The sequence below is a fragment of the Lutra lutra genome, chromosome 8, assembly GCF_902655055.1.
Source record: "Lutra lutra chromosome 8, mLutLut1.2, whole genome shotgun sequence".
NCBI lineage: Eukaryota > Metazoa > Chordata > Mammalia > Carnivora > Mustelidae > Lutra > Lutra lutra.
Window position 1 is genome coordinate 66628220 of NC_062285.1, and position 19837 is coordinate 66648056.

General features: G+C 36.0%; 1 protein-coding gene across 3 annotated transcripts in view; it reads right to left on the reverse strand.

Moving 5' to 3' along the window:
- The window catches only part of CNTN1 (contactin 1), a 375956-nt gene that overhangs the window by 116390 nt on the left and 239729 nt on the right, over nucleotides 1-19837 (reverse strand). For all 3 annotated transcript variants that reach the window (XM_047742599.1, XM_047742600.1, XM_047742601.1), the window contains 3 exons: nucleotides 16744-16894; nucleotides 11781-11908; nucleotides 11289-11464 (listed from right to left, as the gene is read on the reverse strand). In XM_047742599.1, coding sequence (XP_047598555.1) covers nucleotides 11289-11464; nucleotides 11781-11908; nucleotides 16744-16894 — 455 coding nt within the window. The remainder of the gene's footprint in view (nucleotides 1-11288; nucleotides 11465-11780; nucleotides 11909-16743; nucleotides 16895-19837) is intronic.

The following is a 19837-nucleotide window of genomic DNA, read 5'->3' on the forward strand; positions in this document are numbered from 1 at the left end:
TTATTCTCAGAGAAATAATGTGGTCATGATTTTTATACTTTTCACATGTAATGAAAAACACAAATTATTTTGTCTTAAAATATTATATTAAATTTATACTTATTGGATCTTTCAAATAAACTCTGTAAACTTTTAATTAAACTAGTCTAAAAGTTCACTGCTAACGTACTTTTAAATGTTAGTTCTGCTTTAAACATGAGGACTTAGGTAGGTAATGATGGACTACTTGTGTAAAGTAATAATAAGCAATTTAACCCTTATTTTCATTTGCTCTATATTTAGTAAAGGTGGCACTAAAATAGCTCAAGAAGGAAAGCAAAGGAAAAACCTACTATGTTATTTCCAATATAGTTGTGTACTTATAAAAACTTTCCTGAAATTTTTATAAATGGCCATAGCTCTTTCCATACCTCAGGAGAAGCTGAGGTTCTCAGTGGTCGACAGAACGCTTACAAAGCAAGTAAAGATCACAGACCTCAGCACATTCTAGCCACAAATTAGATACGAATGCTCTCTATATTTTCACTAAAAAACCACAGTTTGGCTGAATTACAAAACGCTTCCCTTCATGTGCGGAGAGTTGAATCACATACTGGAAATTGTGATAGCACAACTCAGGGATGTTCCAAAGTATAGATGTGGTTTACCACTTAGAAATTTCCCAAATTTAAATCAAAAGACTTCCAAAATCCAAATGCCTCTTCCTTTATTCCCCCTCCCCCATGAACTAACTCTACAAATTCATCCCTGCAGTATCAATGAATCTGACTTACCAGGTTGTATTAACAAACTGAATGAATCATAATGAGCAAAGAAATATGTCAGATGCTACATACAAGGTCAAGCTAAAGCTCATGGCTCATAATAGCTATCTATCAACAAAAACATCTCCTTTGGGGGCACCTGGGTGGCTCAGAGGGTTAAGGCCTCTGGCTTCAGCTCAGGTCATGATCCCAGGGTCCTGGGATCAAGCCCCGCATCGGGCTCTCTCCCTGGTGGGGAGCCTACTTCCTCCTCTCTCTCTCTTTCTCTGCCTGCCTCTCTGCCTACTAGTGATCTCTCTCTGTCGAATAAATAAATAAAATCTTAAAAAAAAAATCTCCTTTGTTCCACTGAAGCTCAGAAGCAAGAGCCAGATATAGAAGGTTGAAGGAAAGAATATCTTATAAAGAAAATATTCTAGAAACTTATAAGCAAAAGCTATTAAATATGATTGATACATGTTCTATCTATGAAAAACATTTTTTTTTTTTTTTACTTTTGGTTTGTTGGATTAAAGAAGGAATAACCACAAACTTCACCACCAGCATCACCAACACGATTTACAGCAAATACTTAGCGAGGGTTTCAGAGGTACCAGGGACTATTACAAATAAATATTCTACGTGTGCAGACTCACTTGCTCTTAACTGCAACTCTGCGATCTAGCTCTGAATCCTATTTTAGGGAGGAGGATGCATTACTACTATTAACAGCAGCCACCCCTGCTGCTAATACTGTTGCTGTTGACAGACTACTTCTGCTGCTACTAATACTACTATGAAAACTGCTTCTGCTACTTACATTATTGCTGCTGCCGCTGTGGCCACTACTCCCAAACTCCTGGGAATACCTGCTCTAATTGATTAGGTGTCTTTTAGATGTCTGGCAATGTGCTAGCTACTTTACCTACATTTTCTTATTCAACTTTTATAATACTCAGGGAGATACTACTTATGTTTCCCTTTTATTGCATTTTTTATAGATTTATTTGAGAGTAAAGAGAATGCGTGCATGCGAGAGGCGGGAGGGGCAGAACAAGAGGGAGATAATCTCAAGCAGACTCCTCCCTGGTGTGGAGCCCTCCATATCCCATGGCCCTGACCATGACTACATGACTCTGAGATCATGCCCTGACCTTAAATCAAGAATGGGAAGCTCAGCTGACAGAGCCACCCAGGCATCACTGTGTTTCCATTTGAAAGACAAGGAATTGGAGATTTTCAGTGAAGTGGCTGCTGGAAGGCTCCACAGTCAACACATATTACTGGTTTAACCAGGTTGAACTGTTTTCAAGAGCCATTTCATGAAACAGACAATGGGATTTAAGTTCACAGTTTGGTAGGTAAAAATGGGTAGCTTCTCATAGCAGAAAGAATACAATGTTATCATTTTACATATCTAATTATTAAATTTGTGATCTATTTAAAGGTTTAAATGTAAGAAAATAGGAAAAATAGTAGAATAGTATGGTCACCTGAATAACAGGCATTAGATTAAAAATTTGTAAATTTACCTAGTTTGCTTTATCTAATTAGTTAGCTAGTTAGCTCTATCCTTCCTTGTCTCTATATACAATATGTCCATCTATTATTGAATCCTAGAAAAACAAATTATCGATATTATCATACTTCATTCCTCAAATATTAGAATCTCCCAAAAAGTCCATTCCCTTATGTAATCACAAAACCATTTCCACATGTAATGTAATTAACACTAATTTCCTGATATTACCTAATATTCAAGTTGGTGTTATTTTAAGTAATGTTTCAGCATTACTGAGCATTAAGATTGCCTGAATGTGAAAAACATTTTTAAAGGTACAACTTAAAAATATTATGAAAATGAAGTAATATCATCATAAATATAAAAACTTAGGTAAATTAAGAAAGTGGTCTAGAATTATTATTAAGAAATCACCAAGTATTTGTAGAATCAATGGAAAAGTTGAATATTCTTAAATTTGGCTATTTTGATGGCTGAGGAGTCCAATTTTGATCATTTGGACAATTGTAAATTAAAGTTCCAAAAGAAGAACATTTTCTGTAATCATTCTGACTGATGGGACAAAAACATCAAAGCCTTGGATTTAGAACCAGTATTTTAGAATTGAAAGTAAACTTGGATATTAATTCATATGGTTTTTACACGGGTTCCCATTAGCCTTGGGGTTTTGAAGATCTTCAGGGATCACTTGTAAAAGGAAGGGATCAGATGGGAAGTTTTGTGGAACAGGAAGAAACGAGAGGCCTCAGGACGGGACACTGTAGTCTCCTACCCATATACCCCTCCCCCACCACACACACTTTCTTTACTTGGAGCAACCTCACCTTCACCTTTTTTACCTACTGGGTTTCTGATTTAACTTCTCTTTGCAGAATGGATTCTGCTGCTAAAAAATTGTTCTTTTTATTTTAAAACTTCTGATGTGGCCCAACTTCCTCATAGTATATGAGAAGCCTAAGGCTCAGAATGACTGTCCTGATCAAGATCATATAATCTATTAAAGGCCAAACCAGAACAAAACTCCGGATGTTTAGCTAATGTTCTACTCTTAAAAGCAAAGTGAAAAAATTAGATAGATTTTTTGGAGTATGCCAGCTCATGATGAAATCGTGTATTTCTAGTGTGCTATCATAAATAAAACATCCAAGTCCACATGTAAAATTGTAAAATTCTTAAGATATTAAAAGATTACATGTTTATTTTTCCCACTTTTTATTTTAAATATGTCCCATATTTTGCCACAATAATTACTGCAGTGATGTTTGAGTATGTAAGGAGTTCTATGTACAACAAAGGGGACTTTAACTTTGAATGAATTCTTGGAGATTCTTCCAAACCAATTCATTTCTGAAGAACAAAGACTTGCTGTTCTATGTCCTAATCCATTTACTAGCACTGACATCAACGGATGCTTACTAAGGACCAGGCTATTGGGTATTATGCTAGAGAAGAGCCCTTGCTGACATGGTCTGCACATAGGAAGTATGATGATCTAAAAGAAGTCAACACATGTATATAGACACATCTAGTGAGCATAGATACCTACCTTCGTGTTTCGTGGTAGAAAATAGCAAATAAAAGACAAACAGCTAGGTGTAAGTAAAGGTTTGTTAGTGAAAGGAGGGTCAGTAAAGGTACATGTTTTGACAGACTGAAGTATAACAGAATGTTTTACCTGCTTATCAGAATGTTCTAATGCTTATCAATCAATCACTCCTAAGAGCAGAGAAAGGATTTGGCAACAGGTAGAATGTCTTTGTGAGTTTTGTGGTGGTCACAGAACTATGTCAGGGGATTATATATGTTTTACACGTTTCTTTCTCTCTTCCACAGCCCACCACAATTTGAGTCTTAAATTCACAAAACACATGAAATCTATCATCCTCTACTACTCACACTATTTTGGAAAATGTTTTAGTCAGCCTCTTAGAATTTTTTGTTGTTGTTCTAAGTACTCTCATCTGCTCAAAACAATATAATTTCTCTTTGTTTCTAACACATCATGCTTAAAACCTTTCAGTGGCCAGTCTCTTTATTCCCGAATGTCTCTTTTTCACCTTCCTTGAGAGTAGCGTTTCTCAACCTTGGTACCATTGACAATGTGGACCAGGTAATCCTTTGTTGTGGAGAATTGTCCTCAACTTCACAGGATGTTTAGCTGCACTTGTGCTAAACAGATGTCCATAATGCATAGCCCTCCCCCCACCTCCCCATAGTGGGGGCAGTCAAACTTGTCTCTGCATATGGCCCAAGTCTCCTGGGGAGAAAACTTGCTCCCAGTTTAGAACCACCATTTTAGGGCTCACATCATCTGACTGTGCTACTGGTCTTTTGTTCTACTTCCTTAAGCTCCAATTTGATCCTTGCCTTTGCTTGGATTATGGCCTGACCTTCCTTTTTTTTTTTTCCAACCTCTACTCTACAATTTCAGGCAATCTTCACCTTCTTACTCAGCAGTAACAGAGATCCAATAACATTTTTAGTATTATTGTTCCCTCTCCACTCTTTCTCTCATCCTGTCCCTCTACTCTCTCCCTTTGGATGTCCAGAAGCAAACTTTCTGTTCAAATTCCTAATATATTCTAATATGAAATATATATGTCTCAAATTTAAGCACAATTTTGTGACGCATTCCATATAATTACTATTTTATTTTAAAAAGAAAAACTTAGGGTAAGAGATCTGTCTTCCTTTGTTTTGAATGGTGTTTTCTCTATAGGCAGAACAAAGCATTTCCATGTACCTGCAAACACACACATACGCCTACCCACCTAAAAGAGATCATAAAGAATTTCCTAGAACTAAAGACCACCTGAACCTATGCAGACTTGATTTATAATGTATTGCAAAACTAGCTAATAGTATAAGGACAATGAAGTAATTTGGACAACCTTGAGTGAACGTAAAAAGTACATTAAACAAAATTATAGAATAAATTAGGATTTGAACAATAGGGTCTTCAAACAATGGGAGGGGGATTATTTAAGCAGCACAGACAGGAGTGCTAACCAGTGGACTAGAATTAGAGTGGCGTCTATCCTCCAGCGTCTGCAGTTGGACCACCTTGGCTTCAAATCTTCCCTGTCACCAACAAGTGGTACTATTACTTCCGGCAAATTACTTAACCTTTCTAACCTTTATTTTTTCACTTTGAAAATTAAGAAAAATCACTATAACATGTGTTCTTTAGAGGACTGCTGTGAAGATCAATTGAGAAACACAGGAAAAACACTTAGTCTAATGTTGGCCAAACAGAAAGCAATAATAAATGTTGACTATCATTACCTCTCCCATTGCCCCTGGCAAGGGAAGACTGGAAATTTTTGTTTAAGATTAGGTACCCAGTGTAGCAGCAGTGCAAGAATTAAAGAAAATTGAGATCTGTAAGCAGAAAAAAACACAAAAAGACAAAAAAAAAAACAAAAAACCAAAAAAAAAAAAACAACCCTGCATGCAATAGCCTCTGGAAACTTCAATTGGGAATGATTGCTCTATTATACACCATATTAATAATAACTGCTTACAATCTGCCAGAACTTGTGCCAAGCACTTTATAAGCATTCTCTATTGAATCCTCACCCAAATACTATGAAGCAAGCAGTTTCGCAAACCCAGTGAAGCAACCCGAATGAAGTAAGTGAATTATTAATAAAATATTAGAGAGGGAAATCTGAAGTTTAGAAAGGCATAATCACTGGCTCAGTCTCACAGAAGAAGTGACAAAATGCAGCCCAGAACCCAGGACTGGTTGTGGCAGAGCCTCTGAACAATTCAGATGCTATTTATGAATTCAAAACAGACACATAAGAACTTCTTGCACAATTACAATGTTAACATTTGTGTGTCAAGATAAAAGGAAAAAAGATATTATAGTGGCAATAATCAGAATTGGAAAGTTTAACTCCTGGTTAACTAAGATACTGGCTCTGACAGGGAGATTGTTATTAAATAGTTGGAAGAAAATGACTCAAAGGAGATGTGAAAAGTTAGATGGCCATTGAAAAAAAGTAATTTCCGCAGATCAGGCATCACCGTGGGAGAGGCATAAAATGGTATATTACAAATCTGTAATTTTTGGTGGATAGTCCTAAATCCTTTCCAGAATAAAAGGAGTTATAAATTAAATTGATAATTTAAATGATTCTGTCTTTAGTATTGACTCTAAGAAAGTAAAAACCTATCGAGCTGGAAAATCAAAATATAAGCTATTTTGTAGTTGGACTTTAAACCTACCTACCTGAGGTAGGAAGAATTACTCCTTCTTAGTATTTGCCCCATAACTTTGATAGACTAAAAGAATGCCAGATAAACTGCTTATAAGCTTATTGTATCACAGCTTCAAATTTTAAAATTTATGATGCATATTTATTTATATATATTCTTAATATCCTCCTATGCATAAGTTCAAGTTCAAATGAAACAATTCCTGAAACTGTTTACATAATAATATAACATTAAGTGAATGTTTTTTGACAAAATGGAAGAATAAATGACATAACAGGTAAATTAGATAATTAACTTACTTTTTTCTATAATTAGTATTAAGTGTTTACACATAGCTTTAAAATTAGTATCTGTATATTTTTTAAGTGATTCATTCAAAAGAGTTTTTCATGAAGCAGGACCATTAAATACAATGACAATTTACTTTGGGGGAGCTAACTATAAATTCTTAAAAGAAATGTACCTCTTCAAAAAATATAGTTAGTTTTTTCCTGATAATTATATGAATAAAATTGAAAAAGTACAAATTAGAAATTTTAAAGACACCTATAATCACATATCTTAGACCTAACTATGGGAAAATCTATTTAATTTCATAAAGCTTCCAGTCCCAATAAGTCCACGCTGTGATATTTGAAGCCTTATGCAAGGTTGCCGCCTGGTGGTCAAAATCAGAATAGCAAGCTAAAATCAAAGCATACCTGACATTGAATAGAATTCATCATTGAAACTAAACTGGAAAACACAAACTTACTTTGTTGAAATGAAAGGCTTAAAAGTTTGATTTATATACTTTTTCTTCATTAATTAGAGCTTCTTATATTAACTTTTAGCAACTAAACTTATTAAAACCAATGATGATAATAATATCAGTTTTAATAGCTATCAAATTATTTACATTTGAATTTTAAAGTCACACAGGACCTCTACTGTATTCTGGATCAGTGTCTGTGTTTATCTTATTCAGTGTTTTATTCACCCTACTGCCCGTCACTGTTCCTGCTTGTACTATATGCTCAGTACAATATTTTTAAAGATTTTATTTATTTATTTGACAGAGAGAGATCACAAGTAGGCAGAGAGGCAGGCAGAGAGAAAGGAGGAAGCAGGCTCCCTGCTGAGCAGAGAGCCCAATGCAGGGCTCAATCCCAAGACCCCAAGATCATGACCTGAGCCGAAGGCAGAGGCTTAACCCTCTGAGCCACCCAGGTGCCCCTCAGTACAATATTTTTAAACAAACAAATGATATTCACTAATTGAAATGTTGTCAGGGTCAAATAAAATATCAAAACATTATTTAAGAAGTTCCCCAAAATTATGTACTGACACATTTGTCCATGCAGTCTGAATAATAGACAAATGAAGTCAGTAATATTCCTTCCTTTGCATTTGCTATCCTCAGTGCCTGACATTCTCATTGTTTGGATTCATTAAGCTTGAGGTAGGAAGATTTGCTCCTTCTGAGAGTGGTCTGTTAATGACCCCAACATCAATTATTACTCATTAGGATGATCTACCAAAAGATGGATCAAACACATCCAGTGTTTTCACTCAAACTTCATGTGGTGCATTTAGCAGTGAAGTCTGACTTTGAAGTTTGCTTTGAAAGAGAAGGAAGATATAAGAGAAGGCTTTTGAGGTCTGAGGTTCAAAAGACAGAATTAAGTTTAATAACATTTTTTAAAATAAATTTTTTTCTAGGTTTCTTTTTAACTATTTAGAGAACTGAATCGACTTGCCCATCTAATGTGCTACAAATGTGCATTTGATATTTTTAGTCAATTAAGTTACATATCTAGCCAGTGAACATGTTTTCTACTGCTGATCTTACTTGGACCGAAGCTGAAATGTGAGTTCAGGAGGTCAGAGCATGGGCCTGCAGTTAGGTTCTGCAGTGGATTAGCTGAGGGGCAAGTACATGAACCTCTGGATCTACCAACAGCAAAAGGAGTCCAGTAAGTAATCACCAAAGTCTTTTATGTTTTTTATGATCCAGTTCAGAAGGGAAGGGCTGGGGTTGGGTGAGCCTGGTGATGCGTATTAAGGAGGCACGGATTGCATGGAGCACTGGGTGTTACAGGCCAACAATGAGTCATGGAACACTAGATCAAAAACTAATGATGTACTGTATGGTGACTAACATAACATAATAAAAAAGATCCAATTTATTATTTACTTCTTAATTATTATTCCAGTATTTCTTTATTTTCCTCTCTTTTTAAACCATGGGGCTCTTCTTCCTTCTTTTTTTCCCCCTCCTTCCCTCCTTTCCTTTTTCTCTCTCTTCCTTTCTTAATTTCTTTTTTTTTTGGAAATGTTTATTTACATCAACAAATATAACGTAATGATTATTTTGAAGAACATAAGCTCCACATACGAAGTTTCAGCTTAATTTAGGACAATTTATACCCCTAAATCTATTTACATAGACTTCACTGCAGCTGTTAAGTAGCTATTGTATGAACTATGGTTGTGATAGTTTTGAATTTACTCAATATATAACACCAAGAAACTAAGCAAATTCAAAAGTCTGTTTTTTAAGTAAGATCTTTGTTTAGCTCAGCTTTCCTTAAAATGAGTAAAAACTAAGTAGTATTTGCTTTACTTGTAAAACAAAACACAATTTGAAGAAATTATTAAAGATACCAGTGCCAATTTTACTAATGTGGGGAACACTTATGATTAAGCATATCAAAATATTTTCAGACATATAAGGAAAAATGTCACAGGGTATAATGTTAAAATAGTTCCCTGCCAATTCCCAGTTGTTATTTTTTTTTCTCTCTCTTTTTTTTTTAAATTTTATAAACATATATTTTTATCCCCAGGGGTACAGGTCTGCGAATCGCCAGGTTTACACACTTCACAGCACTCACCATAGCACATACCCTCCCCAATATCCATAACCCCACCCCCCCCTCCCAGCCGCCCTCCCCCCATCAACCCTCAGTTTGTTTTGTGAGATTAAGAGTCACTTATGGTTTCTCTCCTTCCCAATCCCATCTTGTTTCATTTATTCTTCTCCTACCCCCTCAACCCCCCATGTTGCATCTCCTCTCCCTCATATCAGGGAGATCATATGGTATTTTTTATTTTTTTAAAGTGTAAGTTTGGTTTAGAAACTGAAAGACGGGGGCGCCTGGGTGGCTCAGTTGTTAAGCATCTGCCTTCAGCTCAGATCATGATCCCAGGGTCCTGGGGTCAAGCCCTGCATCAGGCTCCTTGCTCAGCAGGGAGCCTACTTTTCCCTCTCCCTCTGTCGCCTGCTCATGCTCACTCTCTCACTCTCTCTCTATCTCAAATAAATAAATAAAATCTTTAAAAAAAAACTGAAAGACAATCAGCAGATTTGCTGTAAATTTATAGCTGTAGCTATATCTGTTAGATTAAAATGAAAGGAACTGAATTTATAGTTAATATGTAGAAGGATAAACATTCATTACTGCATGGGTAGTTGTTTTATTAAACTAATAAAAATGTAACAAGAAATGTTTCTATCTAGTTAAAATCAGTCTCACTCAACCTGACTGAAAGCCTGTTTTGCCTTTTAAAGCATTTAATTCTAGAAAAAAAAATTAAAGAGCTAGACAATTTGAAAGGATATGATTATTATAGGTATATATCAATCTTCAGATTTCATAGCACTTTAAATATCCTAAATATTCTACTATATTACTATTTTACTGAGTTAATTCAAGCTCTTATTTCTATACTAATAATTGACTTCTAAAGTTAAAATTAGTTTTCTTCAGTAAGCATATGCTCTCAGGTTCCTAACCAATGGCCTTTCTAGAGAACAGGCAGGTAGGAACAGTGCTCAATTTGCCTTTTAAATACAACTGACCCTTGAACAATACAGAGTTTAGGAGCATGGACTCCCTACACAGTTGAAAATGCACTTACAACTTTTGACTCCCCCAATATTTAACGACTAAGAGCCATTCTTTTGGAAATTTAATAATAGTTAAATAGTCAATAAAGACATATCTTGTATGTTGTATGTATCATACACTGTATTCTTGTAATAAAAGAGGCTAGAGAAAAGAAAATGCTATTAAGAAAACCATAAGGGAGAGAAAATACATTTACAGTATTGTACTTAATGAAAAAAAAAACCACACAGAAGAGCATCTAGCATGTTGTTCAACGGTCAACTATTCACGGCAACCTAGGCCATTCTTACCTTATACCACTGATGTTCTTATCGGTCAATATTCCTGCACTACTTCCCAGTCTTTTCCCTCTACTTTCTTTATTTCTATAAAGGACAGCACTATGCTTAATTATAGGACTTGTGTCATGTACGCTTTCCTATTCTTAAAATAAAATAAAATACAGCCATTTAAGCATTCTAAAAATCACATGGACTAGTTCTCCAAACCCTCCCATATAGGTATTTTGTCTATTTCTGAACCTCAAAGAAAAGAGAAATGCCTTAAAGTCATCATTATAATAAAGAATAAGTCCTATGCTCTTACCTTATTTAAAATGAATAAGAAGGCACTAGCACCTAGAGTACAGATACAACGAGGGATAGTATACATCAACATAAAAATTATATTATAATTAAGGGAAAAATAGACCTAAAGCTCAATAAATATTTATTGATTTATATCTCTACCAGAATCCTTATAGCTTGCCATTTTTAAAAAGGTTCAGGAGTGCTATGATTGATATAAGGAAATCCATGAAAAGCTTTTTTTTGCCCTTTTTTCAGTATCATAAATGATTATAGTAATAGGAGCTGCAGTCACATAGGGTCACTGGAATGTCAATAAGATGAAACTTTAAACACATACCATAAAATTCCGCTGGTAATGAATGTTTTCTTTGTTAAAATCGATCACATAGCCATTGAAGGACCAAATGAAGGTGAGATCCAGGGCGGGATCAAAGGAAGCAGCACACTGCATGGTGGCATTTTCTCCAACAGTAATATCGGCATTAATTGGGGCCAATATAATTCTTGTGGGATCTATACAATTAGAAAAAAAAAAAGGAAGAAAGCACAATTGAAGAATATATTAGATACCATATTATCTAGCCTGTTAAAAGAATAAAAATCAATATATATTTTTATTTCTCTGAGCAAAGGGAAAAAGATGTTTTCAGATTCAAATTCCAGGAACAATTTCATGAAGCAAGAGATTTGCCCCACAGGCTTTTGAAATGGAAACTTAGCAGTACATGAAGTGTCTTAGAAGCTTAGTGGTGAATCATGTCCTATAGTATTTTAGAAACTCAGCACTATTAAACTAGAAAATAATAATATTGATCAAGGGGTTTCTTACCTGTAATAACAAGAGTGCCAGTGTTATTAGCCCTCCCTCTGTTATTTTCTGCAAAGCACGTGTAGATACCGCCATCATTCCTTGTGATGTTATTTATTTCCAAGCTGCCATCTTCCCAAATGAGTATTCTATTCAAGTGAAAGGAATACATTCCTCACAAAATTAATCTAATGAAACATTTTAGTGTTCTTAAGAGTTCAAACACTGTCTTTTGGTTGTTGTTTTACACAAATTACTTGACCATAAGATTTTTTTTTAAGATGAAACATCCTAAAAAAAAAAAAAAGAAAGAAAAAGAAAAAAAAAAAAAAGAAAGAAAGAAACATCCTAGCCTTTGTTTATAATAATTTTTTTTCCCCAGCATTGACAAATTGTTTTAGAAAGCCACCTTTACCTTTTTCTTGGTCTATTGCAGTATTTTATTTTTTTTTTTTAGAGAGAGAATCTTTTTTTTTTTTTTTAAGATTTTATTTATTTATTTGACAGACAGAGATCACAAGTAGGCAGAGAGGCAGGCAGAGAGAGAGGGGGAAGCAGGCTCCCCGCTAAGCAGAGATCCTGATGTGGGGCTCGATCCCAGGACCCTGAGATCATGACCTGAGTCGAAGGCAGAGGAGGCTTAACCCACTGAGCCACCCAGGCGCCCTACTGCAGTAGTTTTTTTTTTTTTTTTTAAAGATTTTATTTATTTATTTGTCAGAGAGAGCGAGGGAGAGAGAGCGAGCACAGGCAGACAGAATGGCAGGCAGAGGCAGAGGGAGAAGCAGGAGCCCGATGCAGGACTCGATCCCAGGACGCTGGGATCATGACCTGAGCCGAAGGCAGCTGCTTAACCAACTGAGCCACCCAGGCGTCCCAGCTACTGCAGTAGTTTTTAACTAGCCTCCTGCTTCACCTTTGCCTGTCTATAGTCTCTTTTCCACATAGCAGCCAAACATGAAGACCTAAGTGACATAAGTTACACCATGTCACTCTTCTGCTCAGTGACAGCACTCTCCAGCTCAACTCCCTCCAGGAACTTTCCATTTCACTCAGAGTGAGAGCCACAGTCCTTTGATTCCCGTGGAGGCTGGACAGTCTCACAGGGTTTTGCACCTTCAGCAAAGAATTGCTAGATAATTCTGGTTAGTATTGTATGCATCCATGCACACATGTGCACACACAAGGCACTGTTGCTGTCTTACCACCCTCCATCCCATCCAGCTTCCAAGATTTTCTCTCCTAATATGCATTCCATCAGACATACTTTGGTTTTACTGACTTACCTATCCTTCCATCTTATTTGTTAACTGTGAAAGCATACTAACTCCAGAGAAGAAAAGAATTTTGGAGATACTCTCATATAAATGGTGCAGATAAAGATCACTTCAAAACTGATAATAGACCATAGAATATCAAATGAACAACTACAAAGACATTCTGTTGTAGAAAGTGTATCATTTAACCCAAAGTAAAATCATACGATTGAGAACCTAATTACAATTCAAGGTTTATGTTTCCTCTCCACTGCTTGGAAACATGGCAAAACCATTTTACAAGGCAATCAAGTGCTTGTAGTAACTTTGTAATGCAGAACCATTTTTTGTAATTACATTAATCAGAATGAGATTGCAGTCAGGCTTAAAAAGACAGTTATTCAAGTTACTCCTTGGATATTAGTTTTAAACAGAAATATTTTATTTCTCTAAAAATAATTTATTTGTTGAACTTTTCTTTATGCATGCTATTTTACAACATTTAACTTTATTTTTACATGAAATACCATATCTATTATAAAGTTATAGGAGTGCCTGGGTGGCTCATGGGTTAAGCCTCTGCCTTCAGCTCAGATCGTGATCTCAGGGTCCTGGGATCGAGCCCCACATCGGGCTCTCTGCACAGCAAGGAGCCTGCTTCCCCCTCTCTCTCTGCCTGCCTCTCTGCCTACTTGTGATCTCTCTCTGTCAAATAAATAAATAAAAATCTTTAAAAAAATAAAGTGGTTTTTATAACCTGAATATTAATGGATTAAAGTAGGGAACAAAAACTGGATTTATAGACTCTTTTGTAAAGAAATAATACAATTTGATTCAAAGACTAAAAATATTCTGACAGGATTAAAATAGTAAGATTTTAGGAACTAGACCTTTCTTTTCCTTTTTTGAACATATGTTGATATTTAGGAAAAACAAGTCCATGAAACATGGTTCTGAGAAAACCCTTGGTTGGAGAGGCTCCTAGCATTCATTGGTCCTCATCAGAGTCAGAGAAGGATTTTTTTTATTTTTTCATTTAGGGGAGAGAGTTAATGGTGGGGCTAAGGGGGAATGCTGTGCCACAATTTTGTTGCAGGAGTAAGTACCCAGAAATGGGACTACCTTTTGATCATATCTTTGCATTGCTTATTGTCTGATTATTAATGTCTCATCAGAAGATCAAACAAGGGACGCCTGGGTGGCTCAGTTGGTTGGACGACTGCCTTCGGCTCAGGTCATGGTCCTGGAGTCCTGGGATCGAGTCCCACATCGGGCTCCCAGCTCCATGGGGAGTCTGCTTCTCCCTCTGACCTTCTCTTCGCTCATGCTCTCTCTCACTGTCTCTCTCTCAAATAAATAAATAAAAATCTTTTAAAAAAATAAATAAATAAATAAATAAAAGAAGATCAAACAAATTAATTCTCCCTTTAACACTGATTCTTCTAGCATCATGTTGCTGATGTCTTAAAAACTTAGTCAAGCATATTCCCTTTAAAAGTTAGTCTGTTCAGGGAAAGAACTCCTGTTCCTGCGTACTCCCTCTCCCCAACCCAACCTGTCTTTGTCCAATACACAGCCATACTTGGGATCCTCCTAATAAGAGAACTGTGTCGGGTCAGGTTCATTCCACAAGTTCAAGGTTCAGTTTGGAGATTATCAATATACTGTCAGAAGGCTACTTTAACCTTTCCAGCTTTTAGATACATCCAAATAGAGATGATAATACCTATCTTACCTACTCTTTTGGATTGTTGTGAAGAATATCTCTTATACGCTTGAGCTAGAATATTCCTTTAATAGGCAAAATCTACATTTTCCTCTTTTATTTACACCTTTAGACCGATTCCATTACTCAAAGATGAGGTTAAAGCCCCCTAGCAAAAAACATTATTAATGAGCTGGATTATTATGTCTCATCCCTTAAAACTCTTCTCCATTCTCCATTCTCCTCTAAGGACAAACCATACTGATTTTAGGTCTTACATTCTTCACCATATTCACTTATATTCTCTGCACCAGGCCCTTTGTACATGCTTCTATCACTGCCTGGAATATTTCCTTCTCCCTCACTTTCACATCCCATTTCCTATCCTGACTTTCTTTTCTCCATACTTTAGCACTTTAGTACTATTACCGTATCTTCTAGGAAATTTAAAGAAACCATTTGGTGTGGCTTTTAAATAAATACTATTTAAGTCACATGTTTTATGTTTTATGTTTTATCCTAAAACTACCAACATTCTACTTGTTAGGAAGTAGTTTAATATTTTATCTTGTTAGGGACTTCAGTTTTATGCTTTATCTTAAAGCAGGTAATGGTGTACTTATTAGGAAGATGAGAAATTCCTGTTAATTTAAAAAGATGGGAAGGAATGATTTATTCTTGAAGTCACCTCTATTAAAATTTTTCCTATTGAAATACTTAATAGGCTAACTGCATAAAATTAAAACAAATATAAATGGATACAGAAGGCTGTTGGGGTTAATGTAGAGCATGAAATCAACCATAATACCTGGCTTGCTAAATGTAACACAGAGGCTGTGGGGGTGAAGGAAGGTTCCGGAGAAGGGCACCGGCCTTTGGAATGCCAGACCTGTGTGATCACTCTGCCCTTAGAATGCCTCAGGGTTTTGCCTTTCCTTAGGCTTTCTTAGCCCAAACAGTGGCCCTGTGATCTGAGAGATGTATGCATTGTTTCTTAGGCTAGGTTTAGCAGAACACGCAGATTAACATATCTTATCTTTCCTGTAAACAGATCCTCTTAGTTTCAGTAAAATCCCTAGCCGCACATCAAGTGCTTCAGAAACAGTGATAAGGATTTGTGATTATCCAGAAGGATCAGTAAAAGCAGAAGCAAAGACGGCGAGGGGTCTTTCTGAGCTTTGACCCCTGTGCCTTCTCCTCTCATTCACAGCAAAGTTCAGAGTCATCTTTCATCCATCTGTACAGGGATTGCTGGTCATTCCCGGCAGAAGGCTTTGCTATGAGGGGAGAAGTCAGAGATCATATTTTTTTCTTAAGATTTTATTTTTTTTTATTTTTTAAAGATTTTATTTATTTATTTGCCAGGGAGAGAGAGAGAGAGAGCACAGGCAGGCTGAGTGGCAGCAGAGGCAGAGGGAGAAGCAGGCTCCCCGCTGAGCAAGGAGCCCGATGTGGAACTCGATCCCAGGATGCTGGGATCATGACCTGAGCCAAGGCAGCTGCTTAACCAACTGAACCACCCAGGCGTCCCAAGATTTTATTATTTATTTATTTATTTGACAGACAGAAATCACAAGTAGGCAGAGAAACAGCCAGAGAGAGAGGGAAGCAGGCTCCCTGCTGAGCAGAGAGCCTGATGTGGGGCTCGATCCCAGGACCCTGAAATCATGACCTGAGTGGAAGGCAGAGGCTTTAACCTACTGAGCCACCGAGGCACCCCCAGAGATCATATTTTATTTCCCAATGTTCATCTTTTTCCTGAGGCCTTTGGCAATTTACCAAAAATTTCTGAGTCTCAATTTTCTAAATTCCTTATAAATTACAGAAACCTAGAAACTGAACCCTGATGATAACAGATAATAAGAGTGAAGGGTAAGCACCTCTGTTTATCTTAGAATTATGATAGTTTCTGTGGAGAAAAGTTAGAACAACCAACATTTACATTAGTCCTCTTTAAAGTCCTCTTTAAAATGAACTTTGCTGAACAGTAAATTGCAATCAGATTTCTGGTTTTTGAACTGACCTGCTGCTATTGACAAGCCACTCTGTCCCTTTACTCCATGAAAATTTGGGTTTAGGTGCTGCTTTAGGTTTACATTCAATTATGACCCTTCCTCCTTTAGCAGCCAAGATCTTCTTCTTCATAGGATTCATTTCAAAAGTTGGAGCCAAAGCTAAAAGGAAATAAATTATTATTCTTCTCTTTTACTAAAAAGGAAAAAAAAATACTTTTATAGCACCTTTTATTCTTTTTTTTTTTTTAATTTTTTTATTTTTTCAGCATAACAGTATTCATTATTTTTGCGCACCTTTTATTCTTTTGATTAATAATCAACAGAAAAGATTAATCTCACCAAATAGTATCAGATATACCGATAGACATTCCATACCTAGTATTAATATATTTTCCTTTGATTTAATAACATTATTGATGTATATTTTACTTATAAAATTCACAATTTTAATGTACAAATCTTAGTGATAATGGATTATAAATTTTAGTTAAAATCAAAAGCTATGTATATATTTACCTTGAGGGTAACATCTAATTTAATTGTTTTGACTCAATTGCACAAGGGAAGTTAAGGGAAATACTGGAAGAATTTGAGCGCCATTATTAATACTGACATAATTCATAATCATAATCAATACTCTCAACCACACTTTCAGTGAACTGTCCCCAGTATACAAATGTGAGAACTGATATCTATTATGATTATATAATTTGCCAAATGTACCACAGCAGTAACAGGTAGGATTCACAATTGAATCAATTTTCTTCTGATTTGTAAGCATGCTCTCTTCATTAAACAATGATTCCTCCTTCACCATGCAATATTTTTTGAGCACCAACTGTGTACAGACACTGAGATACCAAAATAAAAAGATTTCTGCCTTCAGACCTACCTGCAAACAGCTAGGGCAGTGATGGGTGCAAATCACTGAAGGAAACAAGCTACCACTAGAGCTTCCCCTTACATCAAAGCACAGAGCAATAGTTACAAGAATAGGATACAGAGTCTCATAAAAGATTACTTCATTGGTGACACGCTCTATCTTTCTTAAGGTCTCCTACACCTGCCTCATTTCGCAACCTCCTTGTATTTTAGCAGGCTTCCGGGGGAATCCCGTCCATTTATGTTTGCACGTCCAATCATCGGTATGTAACGGTGTCCTTTGGGGAGGTGTTTCTAGGCTCAAGTGTATCTTCATCCAGATGTTGACACTTCATCCTCTAGTCTGTGATTCTCAAATTCTGTTTGTGCATAAAAATAATCTGATGATCTTGATAAAATGTTGACTAAGTAGGCCTGGGATGAACCTGAGATTCAGCACTTCTAACAAGCTCCCAGGTGTTGCTTTTGCTGCTGCTGCTCTGTGGGACACACTTTTTAATGGCAAGGATTTAATTTATCCCATTGTTCCTTTAGTCTGAGTTTTGCTGACAATAAATCAATACATAACCAACCAACTTGTGTTGTACACCTAACACAGTGTGTGGTATTTTGTACAGTCTCAAAAGATACTTTGGGTGACATACTCCCTGTCAAATATGAGAGAAAATCTAATGGGATTATTTTTTTTTATCTAAATTCATCTAGAAATGAGAATTTTTCTTGAGCCAGTTAAGTTTTAATGAAATACCTGATCTGGTACAGTTGTTTAAATGACTTCATACTTAACTAATATTTGAATTTATAGTGACAGAATCTAGACCATATTCTTACATATTTTAGAAGTGGTAAAAAATAAGGGAATATTTTCCTCCCAACTAAGAAGAGAACATGAATTTTTTTATTTCTTTTATCCTTTACTGCGCCTATTCAAATAATAGTATCTGCTGTAGAAAGTTCCCAAAAAATACTTGGTAGATGAATAAATGAATTATCTAGATAACGAAAGAAAAGAGAGAGCGAGAAACACTCTTTCTAGTGGTAGTAAACAAAAATAGATGGAAACAAATATAAAGATGCCCAGAAACATTGCTCTCAGGCTAAAAATGCTGTTTATTTAATTACTACAGTAATAGTCATTAACTTACTACAAGATTTTGTGCTTGAATATGGAGAGAACTTTCAGCCTAAGCAGTTGAATTTTCATGTAATTTTGTAATGTATGATGATAAATTGTTATAAAAAACAGAATGTTAATATTGGGGGAAGCATTTAAAGTCACTTCCTATCTCGTATGAGTCAAAATGATTTTATTGCACCTCATACCAAAGTAATACAGCATGAAGCCTAAACCTGAATGTTTGCTTGATACCCAAATAAACTAGGCTAAATATATTAGCAAGGAATTTTTACTTTGTAGGGAAGAAATGGAATATGATTGTCAACATTATAATAAGACGCAGGGAAAATTAAAATTAAGAAGGCCTCAGCTTTCTTTTTCTTTTTATTTATTTACTTTGAGAGAGAATGAGAGAGAGAGAGAGAGAGAGAGAGAGAGAGCAAGCCAGCACTATCAGGGAGGGGCAGAGGGAGTAGGAAAGAGAATCTCAAGCAGACTCCACATTCAGTGCAGAGCCTGACATGGGGTACGATCTCAGGACCCTGAGATCATGATCTGGGCAGAAATGAAGAGTCTGACGCCTAACCCAATGATCCACCCAGGGGCCCCAGTCTCAGCTTTTTTTAAAAGGTAATTTTTTAAATATTTTCTTGCAATTATCTCATTTCCTTTCATACTCTTTTAGCATCACTCAGTTTGTAGTGGTAACAATGTTCTAAAGAATTCCCCTTTGGTGTAGCAATAATAAAACAGGCCATACTGAGTCACTGCTTTATCTTTTTGGTAATATTTTTGGTTGTAAAAGAGAAAGCCTGGCTACCTAGATTCATAGGACTAAAGCTGATGACAGCTACTTTAAATAAAATGAAAGCGACATAATACAGTAAGACCTTAATTAAAGTAGGTGTAATGAAAGTAAGGAGAATGTGAGATTTATGGAGTAACACTGAGAAATTAGGTAGATGTAATAGGAAGAAAGGATGCAGTGTATTCTATAATTCCATAGAACAGAATTTTTCAGGAGGACATGTGAATGCGGACAAAAGAGAATGAATTTAGCTTCAGGCTCACTAAACGTGGCTTATCTGTGAGGTTACCCAATG